The 23,418-nt window shown below is 36.5% G+C and overlaps 2 protein-coding genes across 4 annotated transcripts; both read right to left on the reverse strand.

The window, feature by feature from the left end:
• Window positions 1-932: 932 nt before the first annotated feature.
• LOC132838361 (aerolysin-like protein) lies at window positions 933-4,692 on the reverse strand. Its single transcript, XM_060858639.1, has 4 exons — window positions 4,572-4,692; window positions 4,350-4,479; window positions 2,662-2,819; window positions 933-2,247 (listed from the first exon to the last, which is right to left on the reverse strand). The coding sequence occupies exon 4, from the start codon at window positions 2,224-2,226 to the stop codon at window positions 1,273-1,275; it is 954 nt and encodes a 317-aa protein (XP_060714622.1). The 5' UTR covers window positions 2,227-2,247; window positions 2,662-2,819; window positions 4,350-4,479; window positions 4,572-4,692; the 3' UTR covers window positions 933-1,272.
• Window positions 4,693-9,193: 4,501 nt separating this feature from the next.
• LOC132838194 (aerolysin-like protein) lies at window positions 9,194-19,229 on the reverse strand. Of its 3 annotated transcripts, XM_060858397.1 has the most exons (9): window positions 19,025-19,229; window positions 18,549-18,603; window positions 18,368-18,468; window positions 16,329-17,771; window positions 15,959-16,095; window positions 14,778-15,020; window positions 14,535-14,664; window positions 12,145-12,302; window positions 9,194-11,278 (listed from the first exon to the last, which is right to left on the reverse strand). In XM_060858397.1, the coding sequence occupies exon 9, from the start codon at window positions 11,255-11,257 to the stop codon at window positions 10,304-10,306; it is 954 nt and encodes a 317-aa protein (XP_060714380.1). In that variant the 5' UTR covers window positions 11,258-11,278; window positions 12,145-12,302; window positions 14,535-14,664; window positions 14,778-15,020; window positions 15,959-16,095; window positions 16,329-17,771; window positions 18,368-18,468; window positions 18,549-18,603; window positions 19,025-19,229; the 3' UTR covers window positions 9,194-10,303. The 3 variants fall into 3 exon arrangements, 2 of the variants coding, with proteins under 2 accessions (XP_060714380.1, XP_060714381.1); XM_060858398.1 differs by lacking the exon at window positions 14,778-15,020 and having other exon boundaries at window positions 14,535-14,557; window positions 15,982-16,095; window positions 19,025-19,222; XR_009647604.1 differs by lacking the exons at window positions 9,194-11,278; window positions 12,145-12,302; window positions 14,535-14,664 and having other exon boundaries at window positions 14,842-14,856; window positions 19,025-19,189.
• Window positions 19,230-23,418: the final 4,189 nt, after the last annotated feature.

A 23,418-nucleotide genomic window follows, 5' to 3' on the forward strand; every position in this document is an offset into this window, starting at 1 on the left:
TTTATTTTCCACAGCTTCCTTTTTCCTTGCTCTCTGTCTTTGTTGTCTTTTGTTTTGTTTCTGTCTTTTTGCTGCATTAATTTCACTGTTTCTTTATAGTATTTGATGAGATTGTCACATAAGGATAACCAGGTGCACGTTGCATGGCAGTTACATGTGATATGGCAGTTACTCCACTCCTAAAATTTCTATTCACAAGAGGCGTAGCAGACTCTTTTTCAGTCGATTCCTTTGTATCCTTGTTATACATGTGTAGTCAGCTCTGGGTCACAGGTCCATTCAGGTAGTCTTCATAAAAACCATAAATCATCCAAACTGCACTCTTCACAGCTCAGATTTAATGTTAACTGGTTTTTCAGTGTCATTTTAGCATTCACAATTGATTAGAATAATAGTTAGTTAGTTAGTTAGTTAGTTAGAGTGATAGATAGCTGCTATCAGTTTGTTTGTTTGATTGATCAAAATAATGTTTATTTTATTCATAGTAGATCACATCTTGCGGTTTATCCTTATTTTACCATATTGTCACTGTTGGGCGGAAACCGCGTATGTCCAAATTTGGTCAATTTCATATTTTTTCACATATCAATGCTATTGGTCAGTCCCCACGTGGGTCTGTTATTTTTACAAGTTATTAACCATTCTAAAGTCTTGAAAATAGCTTGAGCACAAATCTCATAACTCCATTGGACACTTCAACTGTCCACCTCTTCCTCACTCCGCGGGAGAGCTTCGCGGCATATTTCTCCTCAAGAAGAGTCACAACGAATCAACGCGTCTTCTGAGGTAAATGTCTTCAAAACACTGGGCTCAAAGAAAAAAAAATCTTGACCCCCGCTAGTTCTGGTGCTCGTCTGAGGACCGGAATTTAGCGCAAGAAAATCCTCTAAAGGACTAAACCCTGTGCACTGCAGATAAGGTACGGCGTTTTTTTAATTTCCTGAAAAATAATGGTTTTGGAGATACGAGGATTCCGCCCGACAGCGACGATATGTACCTTGGAATTAAGTACCTTGGTAAGGTACTTTGGTACTTGGCTTCTTTAAAAATAAATGTATTACATGTCTTATACATAATGGTTGTGTATTATTATGAATTATCTGTTGTTATACTTATGAACAAGAGCTCCATGGACTAGCTTTGGACTTTTCTAAATGAAGTAGGTTGTAGCTACAATCCTACCATATGTTTACAAAATACTGAGATTTGTTCTATTCATTTGCTAGTCTAAAGATTTGTGTCTGTGCCAAGCTCTTTCAGATGATACAGAATTTACATGTTTTTTTCTGATTCTATCACCGTTATTTTTGCATCAGTGTAAGTGACACCTTTGTAGGTTCCACTGGTTTTAAACTCCAGCACACTGCCATTGTAGCAGGTAACCTGGACTGTTCCAGTGTAGGGGAGATCAAATGAAGCTCGGCCAATAGTGATGTCCACATCTATGGTTTTCCCTGGAGGAACTTTAACAGGAAATGAGAACAGCTCAGTTTTCTCCTCAGTGTTCTCTAAACCATATGAGCTCTCACTTCCAACTGTGAGACTAAATCCAGCTGAAATTTCCACAAGCCCTGGAACTGCTGCCTTCACTTCCATATTAAACGAGGCTTCCAGCTTGTTGGTAACAGACCAGGATGACTTTTTGGTGATTGTTTTGGAGGTTTCTATTGTATATTCTTGAGCTTCAGTAGTATTATTATGGTACGTCATGGATTTAATTTCCTCAACAGCCACATTAGGTAACAAACTGTGAAGTGTGGGATAATGGACATTTGTTAGCTTGGTAGACTTGATGGTGTTGATGAATTTAAAGCATAGGCAATCAATATCTGCACCAGCACTACCGCTGATTCCCATGCAGATCCCAGAACCCACATCAATTGGATATTCTGTTTTCAGCCCCCAGTCTGTCATTTTTGGAAAGAACTCTCGGGACTTATTTGTCTTGATTTTGATGGCACCCAGACGTGTTCCAGCTCCATTTCCCCAAAGTGAAAGGGAGGAGAAATGTTCTCCATCTTCAAATTCAAACTGTGAAAACATCCCTCCAGGTTCACCAAATTGCATGGACCGACCATCAGTTAGCCAAACCTTGATGGCTTTTATCTGCCAGCCACCAGCCCACACCCAGATCTGTTTTAGTGTGGCTCCATTTGTAATACCATTAAAATTAAATTCACTTCCTCCTTTCCCTCCAATTGTATAGGTTGGTGCCAAGTATGACATGATTATGCACTTAGTATGTACCTTAAAAAGAGAAACACATATTTAGGTTTATACTTATATACATATAATATGTCATAGTATACTTTATACTATGAATTTATACATGGCCAATACATACTCTTTTACCGCAGTCAGCCATTCATTAATATTTATAGGTAACATTATTCATTTAGATTCTTTTATCAGATATTATTTAACACATTAAAGTAAACACAATATCTAACACTTGTACTACTTGATGACTAGTGACCAATGTTTATAACATTATTGAGTAAAATAAAACCCATCATGGATGCTTTCTTAACTGTCCAAATTCAGAACTGAGGCTTTTATATATAAAATACAAAATTATTTCAATGCTGATATCTTCCATAAGATATAATATGATATAATTTAATAAAATATAATATGATTAAGAATAGCAGTCACACTTACAAGAAAGTTGTCAGAGGCAGGTAGCAAGGAAGGATGAAGATTATTTGATGCAACAGGATGTGCATGCTTCCTTATTTATACTAGTTAAAGAAGGTGGGGTTGAATTCCTCACTCATCACTTAATATGACCCCACATAAGAAAGGCTTTTCCCCAGAGCCTGAAAATATTGAACTTAGAACTTAGGGAAAACTCGAACAATGGCTTTTATTCGGTTTATCGTCTGTGGATCTTTGTAATGCTTTTTTGAGGGTTATATGTAGTGCGCACACACATAGCTCTAAAGTATTCTGCTCTCTCTTCTCTCCCCTCTTTATCCTTTACGTCTCACACAGAGGTGGTGGAATAAACATCCCCTAGGGGTCCAGACATTTATTTGTGTGTTTAAAAAATAAATAAATAAAATTTGGTTAACCATGGACACTCAACCTTTTCCTCACATGTTGCTTATGTGACTCGCTCATGTCAGATCATTTACATTTACAGCATTTAGCAGACACCCTTATCCAGAGCGACTTACATTTTTATACAACTGAGCAATTGAGGGTTAAGGGCCTTGCTCAGGAGCCCAGCAGTGGCAGCTTGGTGGACGTAGGAATCGAACTCACAACCTTCTGATTGGTAGCCCAATACCTTAACCACTAGGCTACCACATGCCCCATACCAGACCCTTCTCTACAACATTAGAAGGATTCAGGCATTTTGGTCCACACAGGCTGCTCAGATACTTGTTCAGTCTCTTGCCATCTAAAGACTGGTCTAATGCAACTCACTGCTGGCAGGTCTACCTATGACCCCTCCACTGACTTCAGATTCAAAACACTGATGCTTGCCTACAAAGCTAAAAATGGACCAGGTCCCTCTTACCTCAAAGTCCTCATCACTCCTCTCACTGCACAAAAAACTGTCAACAGATTTTTAGGCTCATGGTATCTTAAGTCTGTAACCTAGTGAACCAGAGTTAATGTATTCAATGATAGAAACTTAAAAGGACTTTGTATGTCGCTCTGGATAAGGATGTCTGCCATATGCTGTAAATGTAAATGTAATGATTGGCATTGTCACATTCTGTACCTGAGAGCTGTCCTGAGAAAAATGGGACTCACAACAATCCAATTACTTTATATATGTAATCGGATGAATGAGAGTGTGTGTGCCCTGCGATGGGTTGGCACTCCATCCAGGGTGTATCCTGCCCGATAACGCCTGAGATAGGCACAGGCTCCCCGTGACCCGAGAAGTCGGATAAGCGGTAGAATATGAATGAACGAATGAATGAATGTAATTGGATGGGTTAAAGATAAATACCACAGGGAAAGAGAAAGCAAGAGATAGAGAGAGAGAGAGAGAGAGAGAGAGAGTGACAGAGAAAGAGAGTGAGAAAGAGAGAGAGACAGACAGAGAGAGAAAGAGAGAGAGATGTAAACGTGGCCTTGTTCACTGTGCTGTTTACTGAAGATACCAAAAATATGCTATAAACATTAATAAATTAATAAAATGTAAAGTACAATTTTAAAACCAAACCTAAATTAGTTAAGTGTGTGTTTCTTGTACTTGCTCTTGATATTCATCAGGAGTCAAAAAGAAAGAAAAATTAATACCTATAAATAATGCTGTCCCTCGTGCTATAAGCTCTCGGTGCAAGAGGTGAAGTACAGAACAATAGAAAAGGAGATTATGACCATCACACCTGCTATTGGGACGAGCCTTCACCTTCGGTTCATATCACACCCCGCTTTAAGCCTTTGTTTTGAGTTTTCTCAAGCCGATCTCCAGATTCTTCATTTCCCATAGAATCAGGGAGTGTGTTTCACACCCATCTGTGCATACAGAAAAATATTATGAAAAGATACAGTTATGACTGACTTCATATTCACATTTATTTGTATAGAGCTTTTAAAAGCGGATTTACATACGACTGTACAAATCCATGGGTAATAAATCTATTCTAGGGGCTCGTCCAGTGGATAGCTGGGACATTGCCTCTGTGAGTTCCTGAAAGGTGATGGTCCGGAGTAATTATTCTTTTTGTGTTTGCTGTGTTTGTGGAAGCTCTTTGAGTACAGCTATGACTGAATTCATATTTAAATTTATTTGTATAGACCTTTTAACAATGGACATTGTCTCAAAGCAGATTTACAGAACATAAACATAAAACAAAAATGGACTTATATTAAAATGTGTTTGTATTTATCCCTAATGCACAAGACTGAGGTGACTGAGGTAACATGGAAGAGGAAGAAACCTTCAGAGGAACCAGACTCAAAAGTGATCCTCATCCTCATTTGCATGAATGACTAAAGTCTCAAACTCAGAAAAGTCACTCGACTAAATAATTTATTAAAGTATACATCAAAAAGTGATGCCTTACAAATATTACAAACAGTAAAACAAGCACACAATCACCTTTCATGACGACAACTTTGTGGTCCTTTTTTTCATTTCTATACACCACATTTACAGGATGTCCTTTCTAAAGCTCTATACAGTCTACACACACTCTATACACATACACACACAAACATACACACAAAAACACACACACACAAACATTCACACACACAATCATACACACACATACACAAACATATACACACACATGAGCACACGCACACATACACACACTCACTCACACGCACACACACACACACAAACATACACACCCACACACACAGAAACACACACCAACATACACAGACACATACACACAAACAAACATGCATACACACATACATACACAAACACACACACACAAACATACACATACACACACAAATATACACACGCACACAAACACACACACAAGCATTCACACATACACACAAACATACACACACACAAACACTCACACACGCACACACACAAAAGTACACAAACAAGGCAAGGCAAGGCAAGTTTCATACACAGAGGTCATTCAAAGTGCTTTACATAGAAATTAGAAAACAATTTAAAAGAGAGAAAATTATGTAAAAATATATATGTAAAAATAAGAGACATACGAGAAAATCATAATAAAAACAAAGAACAATTAAAAAAAATAAATGTGATTTTAATAAAAACAGTTTAAAATATGTTAAAAAGAATAAAACAGGAGTAAAAGTGATTTGGATAAAAAGTGGTCATTGTGAAGCAGCACAGTGCTCATTTAGTAAATGCAGAGTTAAACAGATGTGTTTTTAATCTTGATTTAAAAGTGTCTACTGTTGAAGCACATCTGATCTCTTCTGGAAGCTGATTCCAGCTATACTGTAGGTGGCATAATAACTAAATGCTGATGCACCTTGTTTTGAGTGAACCCTTGGTATCTCTAACTGACCTGATCCTAATGATCTGAGTAGTCTGCTTGGTTTATATTCAGTTAGCATATCTGTAATGTATTTCGGTCCTAAGCCATGAAGTGATTTATAAACGAGTAACAATACTTTAAAATCTGTTCTAAATGTAACTGGAAGCCAGTGTAAGGACCTGAGGACTGGAGTGATTTACACACACACACACAGAAACACACAGAAACATACACATACACACACACATACACACAAACAAACATGTACACACATAATCATACACACACATACACAAACATACACGCACATATATACACACACACAAAAACATACACACAAGCATACACACACAAACAAACATACACACATTCAAACACATACACACACATAAAAATACACACACACGCAAACATACACATGTACACACAAACACACACACAAACATACACACTTACAAACACACACATACACACACAATTATACACACACAAACATGCACAAACATACACACACACAAACATACACACACACACACATACACACACAAACATACACACATGCACACACACATTTACACAAACATACACACATACAAACACATACACACATAAAAATACACACACACGCAAACATACACACGTACACAAAAACACACACACACACATACTCACTTACAAACAAATACACGCATACACACACAATTATACACACACAAACATACACACAAACACACACACACAAACATTCAAACACACAAACATACACTCTTACAAACAAACACATGCATACACACACAATTAAACACACACACAAACATACACAAACATACACACACAAACATGCACACACAAACACCCAAACATACACACACAAACATACACACATGCACACACACATTTACACAAACGTACACACATACAAACACATACACACATAAAAATACACACACACGCAAACATACACACGTACACAAAAACACACACACAAACATACTCACTTACAAACAAATACACGCATACACACACAATTATACACACACAAACATACACACACAAACATACACACAAACACACACACACAAACATTCAAACACACAAACATACACTCTTACAAACAAACACATGCATACACACACAATTAAACACACACACAAACATACACAAACATACACACACAAACATGCACACACAAACACCCAAACATACACACACAAACATACACACACACACAAACATACACACACAAACATGCACACACAAACATATAAACACACATAGACACACAAATATACACACACAAAAATACACACATGCACACACACTCATACACACACACATTTACACAAACTTACACACATACACACAAACATACACACACACAAATACACAAACATATGCACACACACACAGAAACACACACAAACATACACATACACACACATACACACAAACAAACATACACACACACAAAAACACACACATACACACAAACATACACAAACATACACACATACGCAAACACAAACATACACAAACATACACACACACTCAAATGTACGCACACAAACACGCAAACATACACACACATATATGCGCTCAGCACTGTATAACTGTTTGTAAAAGTCACTCCCTAGTTTCCTTATTTCTGCAGGGTCTGATTTGATGGTTCCATCTGGATGATGAAGATGGCACATTGTCTTCTGTTAAACAATTTTTTTTTCTCAAGATTAAAAGAAGGTACTGGCAGCATCCTTATCTTGAATGGAGCTGTATCTTGTTCTTATCAGTGCCCCTTTAGCTTGTTCCTGTAACAAGAAGCTGAATTCTTGTCTCTTTTAAGTTCATCTCCCTGATGAACACCCATCTCAACATCCAGAAAAATATTATAAAATAATACAGTTATGACTGAATTCATGTTCAAATTTATTTGTATAGAGCTTTAAACAATGGACATTGTCTCAAGGCACCTTTACAGAACATAAAAATAAAACAAAAAGTTAATATAAAGATAAATATAATACAAAAATGTATCTTTAATCATATTAGAATATTTAATAAAAGATTAATATTAGACTTATATTTAAATGGGTTTGTATTTATCCCTAATAAACAAGACTGAGGTGACTGAGGTGACTGTGGTGAGGAAAAAATCTCTTAGATGGAAGAGGAAGAAACCTTGAGAGGAACCAGACTCAAAAGTGATCCTCATCCTCATTTGTGTGAATGTCTAAAGTCTCAAACTCGCCTAAATAATTTATTAAGGTATACATCAAAATGTGATGCCTTAAAAATATGACAAGCAGTAAAACAAGCACACAATCACCTTTCATGACGACAACTTTGTAACCCTTTTTTCATGTCTATACACCACATTTACATGATGTCCTTTCTAAAGCTCTATACAGTCAGGTGGAGTTTTGCAACCTAGAGCTCCTAAGCAACTTAAAGTTCAGTGTAACATTTGTTTCTAAAGTCAGCTGACTTTTCTGAGTTTGAGGCCTTAGTCATACAGTAACTGATTTTTTTTTTTTTTTTTTTTAGATTAAATTCTAATTTAGAAATAAAATTTAATTTTGTATCTATGTTCAATATTTTCATGCTCTGAGAAAAAGCCTTCATTATTTTGTGTCACATGCAATGATCTATGATACAAAATGTAATTAATGCTACATTTATGCACACACATACACACACACACCAACAAACAAACATACACAACCCCCACACACACACAAACAAACAAACAAACATACATACACAAACTCACACACACACACACATACTCACAAACCCAGGCAAGTGGCAAATTTAAGCCCATCATCTTTATGTAGTATAAATAAGGGATTGTGCAAATTCTGTTATATTTATTAATCTGATCCAGCCAATCTGCTCTTCTTGATCAATATGTATTATTTAATTTAGGATTTAGAATAATGATATATATATATATAAAATAGGATTATAGATGTTACTGTATGTATTAAAGGTTCAATTGAATAACAAAATTTACTCATTTATAAAACACAAAAATGTGAACAGAAACATAAGCAAATACTAATATAGGTTTTTTTGTTGTTTTTGATTTTAATTAATTATTGGATCTTTTGTTTGTTTGCTTGTTTGTTTGTTACTCACTGATTTTAGTACCAATGTTTGCTGAACATTGACCATAAATCATCAAATAGTAAACCAGAAATATTGTGGACAAAATTAGCTTCTGAATATGAATAAAATTTACAGAGACAATGTTGATTTTAAAGTAATAGGTTTATTCTCATCATGGCTGTGGAGAAGAACTCCAATGACCAAAGTGTTACATTCATTTATATAATTCACCCCACAGGGCTAGTGTTATTGGTTACAGGTAAACAAACAACTTCATGCATATTGGTTAAACAAAGAAAAATAAACATGAATTATTATATATGATTACATAATTATCAGGAAAGGTAATACATATATGGTGAAAGTCAACATTACATCAGGTGTCTTAAATCAGTCCTGATAGAGAGAGTCTACCTTTTTGCCTTAGTTCTGGCCCTCAAAGTCATCTCCCTGCTTTCTATCACAACATCACTAAATCACACAATTAAATGTGGAGGATTACATAAAGATACTAAAGTAATAACTCATAGATAAATGATTAGCATATGGATATGTGTATGGAATGTAATCAATTTCCATAATACAAAACGCTTATACTAACACGAATGAAAAGTACAAAGGTAGAGAATACTGTAAGTTGAAGGTATGAGTTAAGCAGAGGCGTAGCAGACTTCTTTCAGTCGATTCCTTCATATCCTTGTTATACATGTGTAGTCAGCTCTGGGTCACAGGTCCATCCAGGTAGTCTTGATAAAAACCATAAATCATCCAAACTGCACTCTTCACAGCCTAGATTTAATGTTAACTGGTTTTTCAGTGTCATTTTAGCGTTCACATTTGATTAGAATAATAGTTAGTTAGTTAGTTAGAGTGATAGCTGCTATCAGCTTGTTGGCTTGATTGATCAAAATAATGTTTATTTTATTTATAATAAATCACATCTTGCGGTTTATCTTTATTTTACCATATGCACCTTGGAATTAAGTACCTTGGTAAGGTACTTTGGTACATGGCTTCTTTAAAAAATTAATTTATTACATGTCTTATACATAATGGTTGTGTATTATTATGAATTATCTGTTGTTATACTTATGAACAAAATCTCCATGGACTAGCTTTGGACTTATCTAAATAAAGGAGGTTGCAGCTACAATCCTACCATATCTTTACAAAAAATTAACTGAGATTTGTTCTATTCATTTGCTGATCAAAATATTGGTGTCTGTGCCAAGCTCTTTCAGATGATACAGAATTTACATGTTTTTTCCTGATTCTATCACCGTAATTTTTGCATCAGTGTAAGTGACACCTTTGTAGGTTCCACTGGTTTTAAACTCCAGCACACTGCCATTGTAGCAGGTAACCTGGACTGTTCCAGTGTAGGGGAGATCAAATGAAGCTCGGCCAATAGTGATGTCTACATCTATGGTTTTCCCTGGAGGAACTTTAACAGGAAATGAGAACAGCTCAGTTTTCTCCTCAGTGTTCTCTAAACCATATGATCTCTCGTTTCCCACTGTGAGACTGAATCCACTTGAAATTTCCACAAGCCCTGGAACTCCTGCCTTCACTTCCAGGTGAAACGAGGCTTCCAGCTTGTTGGTAACAGACCAGGATGACTTTTTGGTGATTGTTTTGGAGGTTTCTATTTTATATTCTTGAGCTTCAGTAGTATTATTATGATACGTCATGGATTTGATTTCCTCAACAGCCACATTAGGTAACAAACTGTGAAGTGTGGGATAATGAACATTTGTTAGCTTGCTAGACATGATGGTGTTGATGAAATAAAAACATAGGCAATCAACATCTGCACCAGCACGACCTCCGATTCCCATGCAGATCCCAGAACCCACATCAATTGGATATTCTGTTTTCAGCCCCCAGTCTGACATTTTTGGGAAGAACTCTCGGGACTTATTTGTCTTGATTTTGATGGCACCCAGACGTGTTCCAGCTCCATTTCCCCAAAGTGAAAGGGAGGAGAAATGTTCTCCATCTTCAAATTCAAACTGTGAAAGCCTCCCTCCAGGTTGACCAAATTGCATGGACCGGCCATCAGTTAGCCAAACCTTGACGGCTTTTATCTGCCAGCCACCAGCCCACACCCAGATCTGTTTTAGTGTGGCTCCATTTGTAATACCATCAAAATCAAATTCACTTCCTCCTTGGCCTCCAATTGTATAGGTTGGTGCCAAGTATGACATGATTATGCACTTAGTATGTACCTTAAAAAGAGAAACACATATTTAGGTTTATACTTATATACATATAATATGTCATTGTATACTTTATACTATGAATTTATACATGGCCAGTACATACTCTTTTACCGCAGTCAGCCATTCATTAATATTTATGGGGTAACATTATTCATTTAGATTCTTTCAGATATTATTTAACACATTAAAGTAAACACAATATCTAACACTTGTACTACTTGATGACTAGTGACCAATGTTTATAACATTGTTGAGTAAAATAATAATCATAGATGCTTTCTTAACTGTCCAAATTCAGAACTGAGGCTGAAGCAAGATCCGGTGTTTAGATTTTAGATCAGTGAATAGGGAAAAAAATAGGATCATGTTATAATTTTTTTGCTAATTCATGTAAACATACATTTAGTCATGAATTACACAAATTAAAGCAGCAGTATTTTATTATTAAAAACAAACAAACAAACACAAACAATGCAAATAACTGTTTTTGCTTATGGTAATATTTTAATTTCCTATGTGTTATTAATGCTATAGTTCATGGTTTAGTAGTGGTTATTATTAAAGTAAATGATGTTATTTTAATGCATTAATGCATACTGTCAGAATTAATGCATGCAATAATACATCGCTATTCTCAATTCTTTCTATAAATATATATATATATATATATATATATATATATATATATATATATATATATATATACATATATATATATATATATATATATATATATATATATATATATAAAAATTTTATTATATATGTATATATATATACATATATAATACAAAATTATTTCAATGCTGATATCTTTAATATGATATAATTTAATAAGATATAATATGATTTAGAATAGCAGTCACACTTACAAGAAAGTTGTCAGAGGCAGGTAGCAAGGAAGGATGAAGATTATTTGATGTAACAGGATGTGCATGCTTCCTTATTTATACTAGTTAAAGAAGGTGGGGTTGAATTCCTCACTCATCACTTAATATGACCCCACATAAGAAAGGCTTTTCCCCAGAGCCTGAAAAAATTGAACTTATAATTTAGGGAAAACTCAAACAATGGCTTTTATTCGGTTTATTGTCTGTGGATCTTTGTAATGTTTTTTTGAGGGTTATATGAAGCGCGCACACACATAGCTCTAAAATATTCTGCTCTCTCTTCTCTCCCCTCTTTATCCTTTACGTCTCACACAGAGGTGGTGGAATGAACTTCCCCTAGGGGTCTGGACATGCATTTGTGTATTTAAAAAAATAAATAAATAAAAACTTTGAATAACCATAGACACTCAACCTTTTCCTCACGTGTTGCTAATGTGACTCTCTACATTTGACATCTGTTCCTTCTCTACAACATTAGAAGGATTCAGACATTTTGGTCCACACAGGCTGCTCAGGTACTTGTTCAGTCTCCTGCCATCTCAAGACTGGACTACTGTATTATATCAGACTTGCAAATATTATGAACAGCAGATATGTTAATCCCTCTCCACTGCTTCTCTCTTTCTACACATCCCGAGGCATCCAGAAACTGTACCAGCTCCGATCGTCTTCCGTGCGATGAAGATTTTGGACTTCCACTGAGATGAGGCCGACTCAGCAAATCCTGAGGCATCTAGAGATCTATCAGCTACAGTTATACTCTGCTATACTAAAAAGATGTGAACGCCATGTGATCTTTTGTGTCTATACAACATTTGTTTGACTGTATTTTTATAATCACATCTTCCAGTGTCACCCATATGAGGATGAGGTTCCCCTTTGAGTCTGGTTCCTCTCAAGGTTTCTTCCTTACCATCTAAGGGAGTTTTTCCTTGCCACTGCTGCCTGAGTCACCTCAGACTTGCTCAATGGGGATATATACATACAAATTGTGAACTAAATATATCTAATATAATCTTGAATTTTGCATTCTATTAATCTTTATATTATTCTTTATATTATATTAACCTTTTGTTCTATGTTTATGTTCTGTAAAGCTGCTTTGAGACAATGTCAATTGTAAAAAGCGCTATACAAATAAACTTGAACTGAATTGAATTAACATGAATTATTATGTATGATTACATAATTATCAATGACCCCTCCACTGACTTCAGATTCAAAACACTGATGCTTGCCTACAAAGCCAAAAATGGACCAGGTCCCTCTTACCTCAAAGTCCTCATCACTCCTCTCACTGCACAAAAAATTGTCAACAGATTTTTAGGCTCATGGTATCTTAAGTCTGTAACCTAGTGAACCAGAGTTAATGTATTCAGTGATAGAAACTTAAAAGGACTTTGTACGTCGCTCTGGATAAGGATGTCTGCCAAATGCTGTAAATGTAAATGCAATGATTGGCATTGTCACATTCAGTACCTGATGGCTGTCCTGAGATGGATGGGACTCACAACAAACCCAAAGAAGTGTATAATTGGATGGGTTGAAGATAAAAACCACAGAGAGAGAGAGAGAGAGAGAGAGAGAGAGAAAGATAGTCATATGCATGATTTTCATTTATAAATATTTGTAAATGTCACCAAAACAATTCATTCATTAATTTTCTACCGCTTATCCGAACTACCTCGGGTCACGGGGAGCCTGTGCCTATCTCAGGCGTCATCGGGCATCAAGGCAGGATACACCCTGGACGAAGTACCAACCCATCGCAGGTCACACACACACACACTCTCCTTCACTCACACAATCACACACTACGGACAATTTTTCCAGAGATGCCAATCAACCTACCATGCATGTCTTTGGACCGGGGGAGAAAAAAACGGAGTACCCCGGAGGAAACCCCCGAGGCACGGGAAGAACATGCAAACTCCACACACACAAGGTGGAGGCGGGAATCGAACCCCCAACCCTGGAGGTGTGAGGCGAACGTGCTAACCACTAAGCCACCGTGTCCCACCATCCAAATATTTAATAAATGAAAATCATGGAAATTGTCAGGGTTTCCTAAACTTTTGCATATGACTGTAAGGCCTGTCAAGAGGTAAACGTGGCCTCGTTCACTGTGCTGGTTACTTAAGATACCAAAATATGCTGTAAACATTAATAAATTAATAAAATGTAAAGTACAATTTTAAAACCAAACCTAAATTAGTTAAGTGTGTGTTTCTTGTACTTGCTCTTGATATTCATCAGGAGTCAAAAAGAAAGAAAAAGTAATACCTATAAATAATGCTGTCCCTCGTGCTATAAGCTCTCGGTGCAAGAGGTGAAGTACAGAACAATAGAAAAGGAGTTTATGACCATCGCACCTGCTATTGGGACGAGCCTTCACCTTCGGTTCATATCACACCCCACTTTAAGCCTTTGTTTTGAGTTTTCTCAAGCCGATCTCCAGATTCTTCAATTCCCATAGAATCAGGGAGTGTGTTTCACACCCATCTGTACATACAGAAAAATATTATAAAAAGATACAGTTATGACTGAATTCATATTTAAATGAATTTGTATAGAGCTTTTAACAATGGACTTTGTCTCAAAGCGGATTTACATACGACTGTACAAATCCATGGGTAATAAATCTATTCTAGGGGCTCGTCCATTGGATAGCTGGGACATTGCCTCTGTGAGTTCCTGAAAGGTGATGGTCCGGAGTAATTATTCTTTTTGTGTTTGCTGTATTTGTGGAAGCTCTTTGAGTAAGTCCTCAGCAGATTCAGCGTCACAGCTCCTTGTCTTGATTGGAGCTGTATCTTGCTCTTATCAGTGCCCCTTTAGCTTGTTCCTGTAACAAGGAGCTGAATTCTTGTCTCTTTTTAGTTATTTCATCATTAGTTAATGGTGTCATTACACTTTGTAGAGACTGCACTGTTTCTTTTAGCATGGTCATTAAGAAGGATGTATAATTATTTTTTTTACTGACCTTCCCCACATCCTACCACTGGCTAAGACTTTTAAAAGAAACCTTCAATTTCCAGCTATCCCAGCAACACATTTTGTAATAACTTAGCATTTAAAAGCCAATAATAGTTTGCTTTTTAAAATTTTCTTTATATTTATATCTAATAGAAACATGTGATGATATGAAAAACCATTGGGTGCAATAAAAACATTCATCACTCCGTTATTCCAAGTCTTTTTTAATTAAAACCTTTCTGATCTTGCTCCACTAACCCTGTTAACTTTTACTTTTACCCATGTAGACTGTCTTACCCCTTTATGTCCGTTTCTCCAAGTATCAGTCATTTGAGATTCTCTGATTATATTAGATAAAAAGATAACTGACTGACTGACTGTGAAGTTCTTCCCCGTTTCTGTCAAGAGTAAAATCAGTGGTACAGTTCCAGGCACCCCCCAATATAACACACACTATTATCATATTCTATCATCTTCTATTGCCTGTGACCCAACATCAGAAATCTCAGACAGTGTGTCTTCATCCCTCATTTCTACATCAGTCATGTTGTCACCATTTGACCTGTCTTCTCTAGCACCAGTAATACCACCGACATAATTTTCTTCTGATTCCACCATTTCAGTATTCAGTATTCAGGTATATCAACTGATTTGTTTGTATTCTTAGCAACTTGAGCTCAACTATTAACTGCGTCTGCAGTCTGCACACCTTCAGAAAGAAAAAGTAATACCTATAAAGAATGCTGTCCCTCATGCTATAAGCTCTCGGTGCAAGAGCTGAAGTACAGAACAATAGAAAAGGAGTTTATGGCCATCACACCTGCTATTGGGATGAGCCTTCACCTTCGGTTCATATCACACCCCGCTTTTAAGCCTTTGTTTTGAGTTTTCTCAAGCCGATCTCCAGATTCTTCATTTCCCATAGAATCAGGGAGTGCGTTTCACACCCATCTGTACCTACAGAAAAATATTATAAAAAGATACAGTTATGACTGAATTCATATTTAAATTTATTTGTATAGAGCTTTTAACAATGGACATTGTCTCAAAGCTGATTTACAGAACATAAACATAAAACAAAAAGTTAAATATAAAGATAAATATAATACAAAAAATTATTTTTAATCAAATTAGAATTTTTAATCAAAGATTAATATTAAACTTATATTTAAATGTGTTTGTATTTATACCTAATCAATCCCTAATGGCGACTGTGGTGAGGAAAAAGTCTCTTAGATGGAAGAGGAAGAAACCTTGAGAGGAACCAGACTCAAAAGTGATCCTCATCCTCATTTGCATGAATGACTAAAGTCTCAAACTCAGAAAAGTCACTCGACTAAATAATTTATTAAAGTATACATCAAAATGTGATGCCTTACAAATATTACAAACAGTAAAACAAGCACACACTGACTTTTCATGATGACAACTTTTTTAATGTCTATACACCACATTTACATGATGTCCTTTCTAAAGCTCTATACAGTCAGGTGGAGTTTTGCAACCTAGAGCTCCAAAGCAACTTAAAGTTCAGTGTAACATTTGAGTTGATTCTAGAGTCAAGTGACTTTTCTGAGTTTAAGACTCTAGTCATAACTGAATGTTATACATTTTTTAGATTAAATTAATTTTTTAATCTAATTTAAATCTATATTCAATATTTTCAGGCTCTGAATAAAAGCCTTCATTAAGTTGTGTCTCCTGCAATGATCTAAGTAAATGTATTTAATGCTACATTCATGCACACTCACGCGCCTCGCGCACACGCACAAACACACACACACAAACATACACACACAAACATACAAGCACACATACACACACACACGCGCCGCGCACGCGCGCACACACACACACGTACATAAACATACACACATACACACACAAACATACACACAAACACATACACACACAAACATACACAAACACATACACACACACAAACATACACACACACACACACAAACAAACAAACAAACACACACACAAACATACACACACATACACACACAAACACACACACGTTATAATGCCGGTATACAGTACATGTCATTATAACATGTTGTTATAATGACATGTACCGTTAGGTGGCGATAGTGAGCCGACTCCGGCATTCACTTTCCTATGAACAAGTCAGACGACCAGCTGCTGAAACGTGTTTGTTTATGAGTCAGGAGATGTGTCATGTAGGTTTCCTACTTGTTTTTCTGGGCCTTTTTCTGAATTTAGTAAAACCTGAAACTGTCAGTAAAATGTTATTGCCTGTTATTGGTCCACACTGCAGTAAATTCAGCAATGTTCCAGCAATTCTAGTTCTGTTCAATCTTAAATACTACAAGAGTAAATTTAACCCTGGTGGTCTGTCCCTGAGGGCTCACTAGAAAAATACATTTAAGATAAATTACAAATTTCGTAAAAATAATAAAATCTCGCTGTGAAGTTTCATAGTTTCAAGAAAGCTTTTTGCTGCTAGCGCTTCCTGAATTCTGCTGACGCGTGATGAAGTCCACGATGAGATGAGCAGCTTTCCGAGGACGCTCCATCACCACAGTATGGCCACAGTTGTCTAACAGATCGACTTGGGATCCGGGCAAAGTATCAGCCAAAACAGACGCACCGGATACATCGAGCACCTGCACATAGTATAACCACACTGTCAAATAATAAGATACGATAACAAAACACAAGTGTACAAGAATGATGTGGCATGGGTACAAAAGTTTACATACCCCACATATTTTCAATAGGAAAATGTACCAATATATTTGTGTTTTTTTTTACAATTTATCTACAAACCAAAAAGTTTAACTATTATAGTGTGAAGAAACAATAAATACTGTCTTTTCTTAGGAAAAACGTTCTTGTCTGGCTTCGAGACTGCTCACAAGGTAAGATATACAGTATAGTCCATACAGACAAGTTAATAAATATTTTACCATAATACGCTGATATAGTAGATATAATAATAGATATAGTACGTAAAATGAAATAATGGGTTTAAAGAGAGGACCTTCAGATTTGATTTAAGGGTATTAACACTAGGTTAGCAGAGAAAAGTCTAGAGTTGGTTGCAGATTTTGCTTTTGCATTGCGTTAAAAATAACACTTTAATTTATAATAATGTTTGTCGGCCCAGTTACTTTTGGTCCTTTCGAAATATTCAACTCAATTCGATTGCGTTAAGGTGTTTTTCTGATGTACGTGACGTGACCTTGTGATCTAATCTGACCTGATCTTGCTTCCCCCAAATGACTTGAAGTGGTGTTGAAATGAGGTGCATGTTGTCATGCAGGCAGTGTCTCGATTTTTCGTCTACTAGCTCCATGAACACTGAAACCAAATGAGATGAATTTTGTAGGCATGTCAGCTTAAAGCAGGCACACAGCAAAATGTTAGTGAATGGAACTGACCTTCACGGTATAAGTTGTTGTGTGGAGTACGGACTTTCACCAACCCCTGAAGGATCTGTTTAAAAATAATAATAATAATAATAATAATTAAATACAAATAAAGACACAAGGATGCAATTCAAATGGATTCATATTTATTATTTACAAAAATGACGATATAAAAAATGGCTGTACCAAATAGGACACCGTTGGGCCGGTGCTATAATCTTTTAAAATATTAAATGTTTTGCAAATTTTCCAACTTAGACTACATATGTCACAATCCTTATTTTAATAATTTACAATGGAATAATAATAATAATAATAATAATAATAATAATAATAATAATAATAATAATAATAATTCAGGGCTCTCAAGTTTTGAAGACAGGCAAGAGTGACATATTTTAAATATGTCTAGCCCCCACACATAAATCTGTGTTTTACATAGTCAGAATATAAGTACGAGGTCTGCGTCAGTGTCAGGTGATACTAACCTGCAGGACAGATCAGCGTGAGACCGGACAGATCAGAGGGATAGCGAGCAGCATAAACTCCTTCTACACAACCACCCATGGATGTTCCTACCAGGTGAAAGGGCTTCTTATTCAGCTGAACACTTTCTACAAACTGCAGAGAAAGCATAGTGTAAAAACTGCAAGCAAACCGTATTAAAGCTGATGGTGCAAGCAGATGTTGCAGCTAGAAATAGAGGTCAGGCTTAAAAGCTCTGCAATGAAACATTTGCTGTCTTAATATTCAAAGCACGTAAGAATCTACCATAGATTTTAATCTCTTCCTCATAAGCATTCTTACTCAGTGTGGAAAGAGAAAAAACAAGTTACACATAACTGATCAAGCTTGCTTTTTTACACTTGAAATTACCCTGTTTACAGATTCCTAAGAAAATTATGTTAAAAGCACACACACACACACACACGCTGATTTGTTGTGAAAGCACTGATTGTTTGTTGGAGCATGCACAGAAATACAGGTTTCTGCACTCTATGTCATTGCTCAAGTTTTATTTGAGCTTTATTCAATTCTGTTTGTAGGTTATCTAAAGTCTAAGCTAAGACGATTTTAACAGATCTAACAAACATTTTTCATAAGGGGCCAGATTAGACCACAACAAAATACCCAAGGGCTGGTCACTAAAAAAACATGTATAAATTAAACAAAATACTAAAAACTAAAAACATATTTACAAAATGTAGGAAACAAAATCATTTGTGCTAAAGCAAATGTCTCTTGAAACATTGAACAAATTTAAATGATGTCACAAGGGTGTGCAAAGCTGGTAGACTCAGATTATCATTTTGTGTCAAATTATTGATTTATTTGGTAGGTAGCAATATAATAAGCGGGATCCGCTTCGCGGACCTGTAACTTGGGCAACAGCACGAAGCTGCGAACTCGTTCTGAATATTTTAAAGGCGTAACAGCTGATGAAAAAGCAGAGACAATTGTAGACGACAACGAAGAGAGATTTTATCTTAGTTTTTATTTTATACAAAACATTTTCGTCTCGTCTTTTTTCGTCAACAATAATGCATGTTAATTTAGTCTTAGTCAGCGTTTTTTGAAGTGCAGTCTTGTCATCGTCTCGTCTTAGTCATGATAAAAAAGGTTGTTGACGAACATATCTCGTCTCGTCTGACGAAATTAACACTATTCTTATTTGATGAGGTTGAGGCTAATGTTTGGGCTATCAAATGCACTGGTAAATTCAGAAGTGGGACCAATGGATGAGCTGCTTCGCTTATAAAAAAAAAAATAATTAAATTAATAAACAAACAAAATAAACCCTTTTTGTATGATACTACACTTTAAATTAATGTTTTATCTTTATTAAGTAGGGCCACATGAAAAGCATGAAACATAAATATTTTGGGCCAAATTTCTGGTCACAACACTTCTTTTGGAACACAAAACACAAATGAACATTTCAAGTACTTTTTAAACTTGCGTAACAAATGCTGTGCAGTCAAAGAGAGTCTTGTTAAACTAGTCTAAACTAGCACATTCAGCAATTTCTTAGGAAATCTGATAATGAAGGTTTAGAAAGAAGATATTTTAACTGACAAAGATTTTGAATAGCATCAGATATCCCTTGTTTTAACACCTGTGTCTGAGTTTGCTCTAGTAGAAGTCCAATCTCTCTTTGTGTCTTACCATTTTGAGAGTCAATGGCTAGATTGCAGCGAAAGATGGTTCTATAAAGTATTGACTCAGTGGGGCTGAATACAAATGCATGCCACACTTTTCAAATATTTATTTGTAAAAAAAAGATTGGACGCCATTTATCATTTTCCTTCCACTTCACAATTATGTGCCACTTTGTGTTGGTCTATCACATAAAATCCTAATAAAATACATTTTTGTTTGAGGTTGTAACATGTCAAAATGTGAAAAAGTTCAGTGGGTATAAACCACCTTTCGCTGCAATCTAGCCATTGACTCTCAAACTTGTAAGACACAAAGAGAGATTGGACTGCTACTAGAGCAAACTCAGACACAGGTGTTAAAACAAGGGATATCTGATGCTATTCAAAATCTTTGTCAGTTAAAATATCTTCTTTCTAAACCTTCATTATCAGATTTCCTAAGAAATTGCTGAATGTGCTAGTTTAGACTAGTTTAGCAAGACTCTCTTTGACTGCACAGCATTTGTTACGCAAGTTTAAAAAGTACTTGAAATGTTCATTTGTGTTTTGTGTTCCAAAAGAAGTGTTGTGACCAAAGATTTGGCCCAAAACATTTATTATGTTTCATGCTTTTCATGTGGCCCTACTTAATAAAGATAAAACATTAATTTAAAGTGTAGTATCATACAAAAATGGTTTATTTCTTTTGTTTATTAATTTTTATTTATAATCAAAGCAGCTCATCCATTGGTCCCACTTCTGAATTTACCAGTGCATTTGATAGCCCAAACATTAGCCTCAACCTCCATGTAGAGCCCAGACCCCAGTGTTCAGCCCTGTATCATGCTAACACATCAAATAAGAGCAGAATTAAAAAATAATTTTGTTGTGTGTTTTTTACAGCTCTGGGTTTTCATTTTGGAAGTCTTTTCCATTCGCCTCTTAAATATGTGTTTCGAGATGAGCTCAAGCTTTGTTCAACATGCAGGTAAGGAGTCCTAAAGAGATTGGAACAGCCCTATGATCTTGGTGTCCAAGGCAGATGGGTCAGCCCGTTTTTGTATGGTCTTGTAACATGGTGTCTAAATTTGATGCATACAGTGCCTTGCAAAAGTATTCATACTTTGCAGACGCACTTATGCAGAGCGATGTACAGAAGTGCTTAAGTCTCTATCACTGGATACATTAACTCTGGTTCACTAGGTTACATACTTAAGATACCATGAGTCTAAAACTTTGTTCAAGTTTTTTTTGTTTTTTTTGGTTTTTATAAACATATATGCAACAAACAGGGAAGGAAGTGCTAGTTGAAGAGTTTTATGAATAAGTAGGTCTTCAACCATCATTAGAAAATAGCCAGTGACTCAGCTGTCCTGAACCCTAAGGGAAGTTCATTCCACCACCTTGGTGACAGAACAGAAAAGAGTCTTACTTGCCTCTTACCCTGAGAGATGGAGGAACCAGTCGAGCAGTGCTGGTAGATCGGAGGGTGCGGGGTGCAGTGCGAGGAGTGATAAGGGCTTTGAGGTAGGAGGGAGATGGTCCATTTTTGGCTTTGTAGGCCAGCATCAGTGTTTTGAATCTGATGCGTGCAGTTACCAGAAGCCAGTGGAGGGATCGCAGCAGCGGGGTGGTGTGCAAGAACTTAGACAGGTTGAAAACAAGCCGGGCAGCTGCATTTTGGATAATTTTCAGATGACGAATTGCATTCACAGGTAGACCTGCCAGCAGTGTGTTGCAGTAGTCTAGTCTTGAAATGACAAGAGATTTTAACAAGTACCTGAGCAGCCTGTGTGGGCAAAAGTGGCCGAATCCTTATAATGTTGTAGAGAAGGAACTGACATGAGAGAGTCACATTAGCAACATGAGAGGAAAAGTACAGTTGATTGTCCATAGTTACCCCAAGGTTGCGAGCTGTGGCTGAAGGGGAGATCAGATCGTTATGCAGGGATATTGCAAGATCATGACCTGGGGATGAATCACCTGGGATGATCAGCAGTTCAGTTTTGCTAGGATTGAGCTTTAGCAGTCATCCATGATGATATTTCTGCCCGAAATGCTGAGATCCAATCAGAAGCTGTGGTATCTGAGGTTGGGAAAGAGAAGATACAGTAAGTTGTGTATCATCGGCATAGCAGTGGTAATAGAACCAATGTGAGGAAATAACTTCACCAAGAGAGTGAGTATACAGGGAGAAAAGAAGAGGACCATGTACTGAGCCCTGTGGGACACCAGTGGAGAGTCTGCTTGGAGCAGATGTGACTACCCTTCATGTTACCTGATATGAGCGTCCTTCCAGGTAGGAAGCAAACCATTCCCAAGCTTATCCACAAATCCCAAGACTAATGAGGGTGGACAAGAGAGTCTTGTAGTTGACCATATCAAACGCTGCTGAAAGGTCAATGAGGATAAGGACGGATGACAGTTTGGCTGATCTAGCAACATGTAGTTTCTCAGAGACATCCAAAAGGGCTGTCTCTGTGGAATGAGCTGCTTTAAAGCCAGACTGGTTGGGATCTTGGAGGTTGTTCTGTGAGGGATAATCTAGATTGCCTTCTTGATATATTCCTAAAATTGCTTGTTGTTTTGCCACAGATAAGTAGTAGACACACCAATGGGAAGGTATGGCCCCTGGCAGCAGCTTCATGGCAAAATAATAGGCTCTATGAAGGGGGACAACTGCTGGTCTTGGTGATACTGAACACCTCCTGCAGGTCTCTGTACTTATGCAGGGTACAGGGCTG

Source organism: Tachysurus vachellii, chromosome 22 (assembly GCF_030014155.1).
Source record: "Tachysurus vachellii isolate PV-2020 chromosome 22, HZAU_Pvac_v1, whole genome shotgun sequence".
NCBI lineage: Eukaryota > Metazoa > Chordata > Actinopteri > Siluriformes > Bagridae > Tachysurus > Tachysurus vachellii.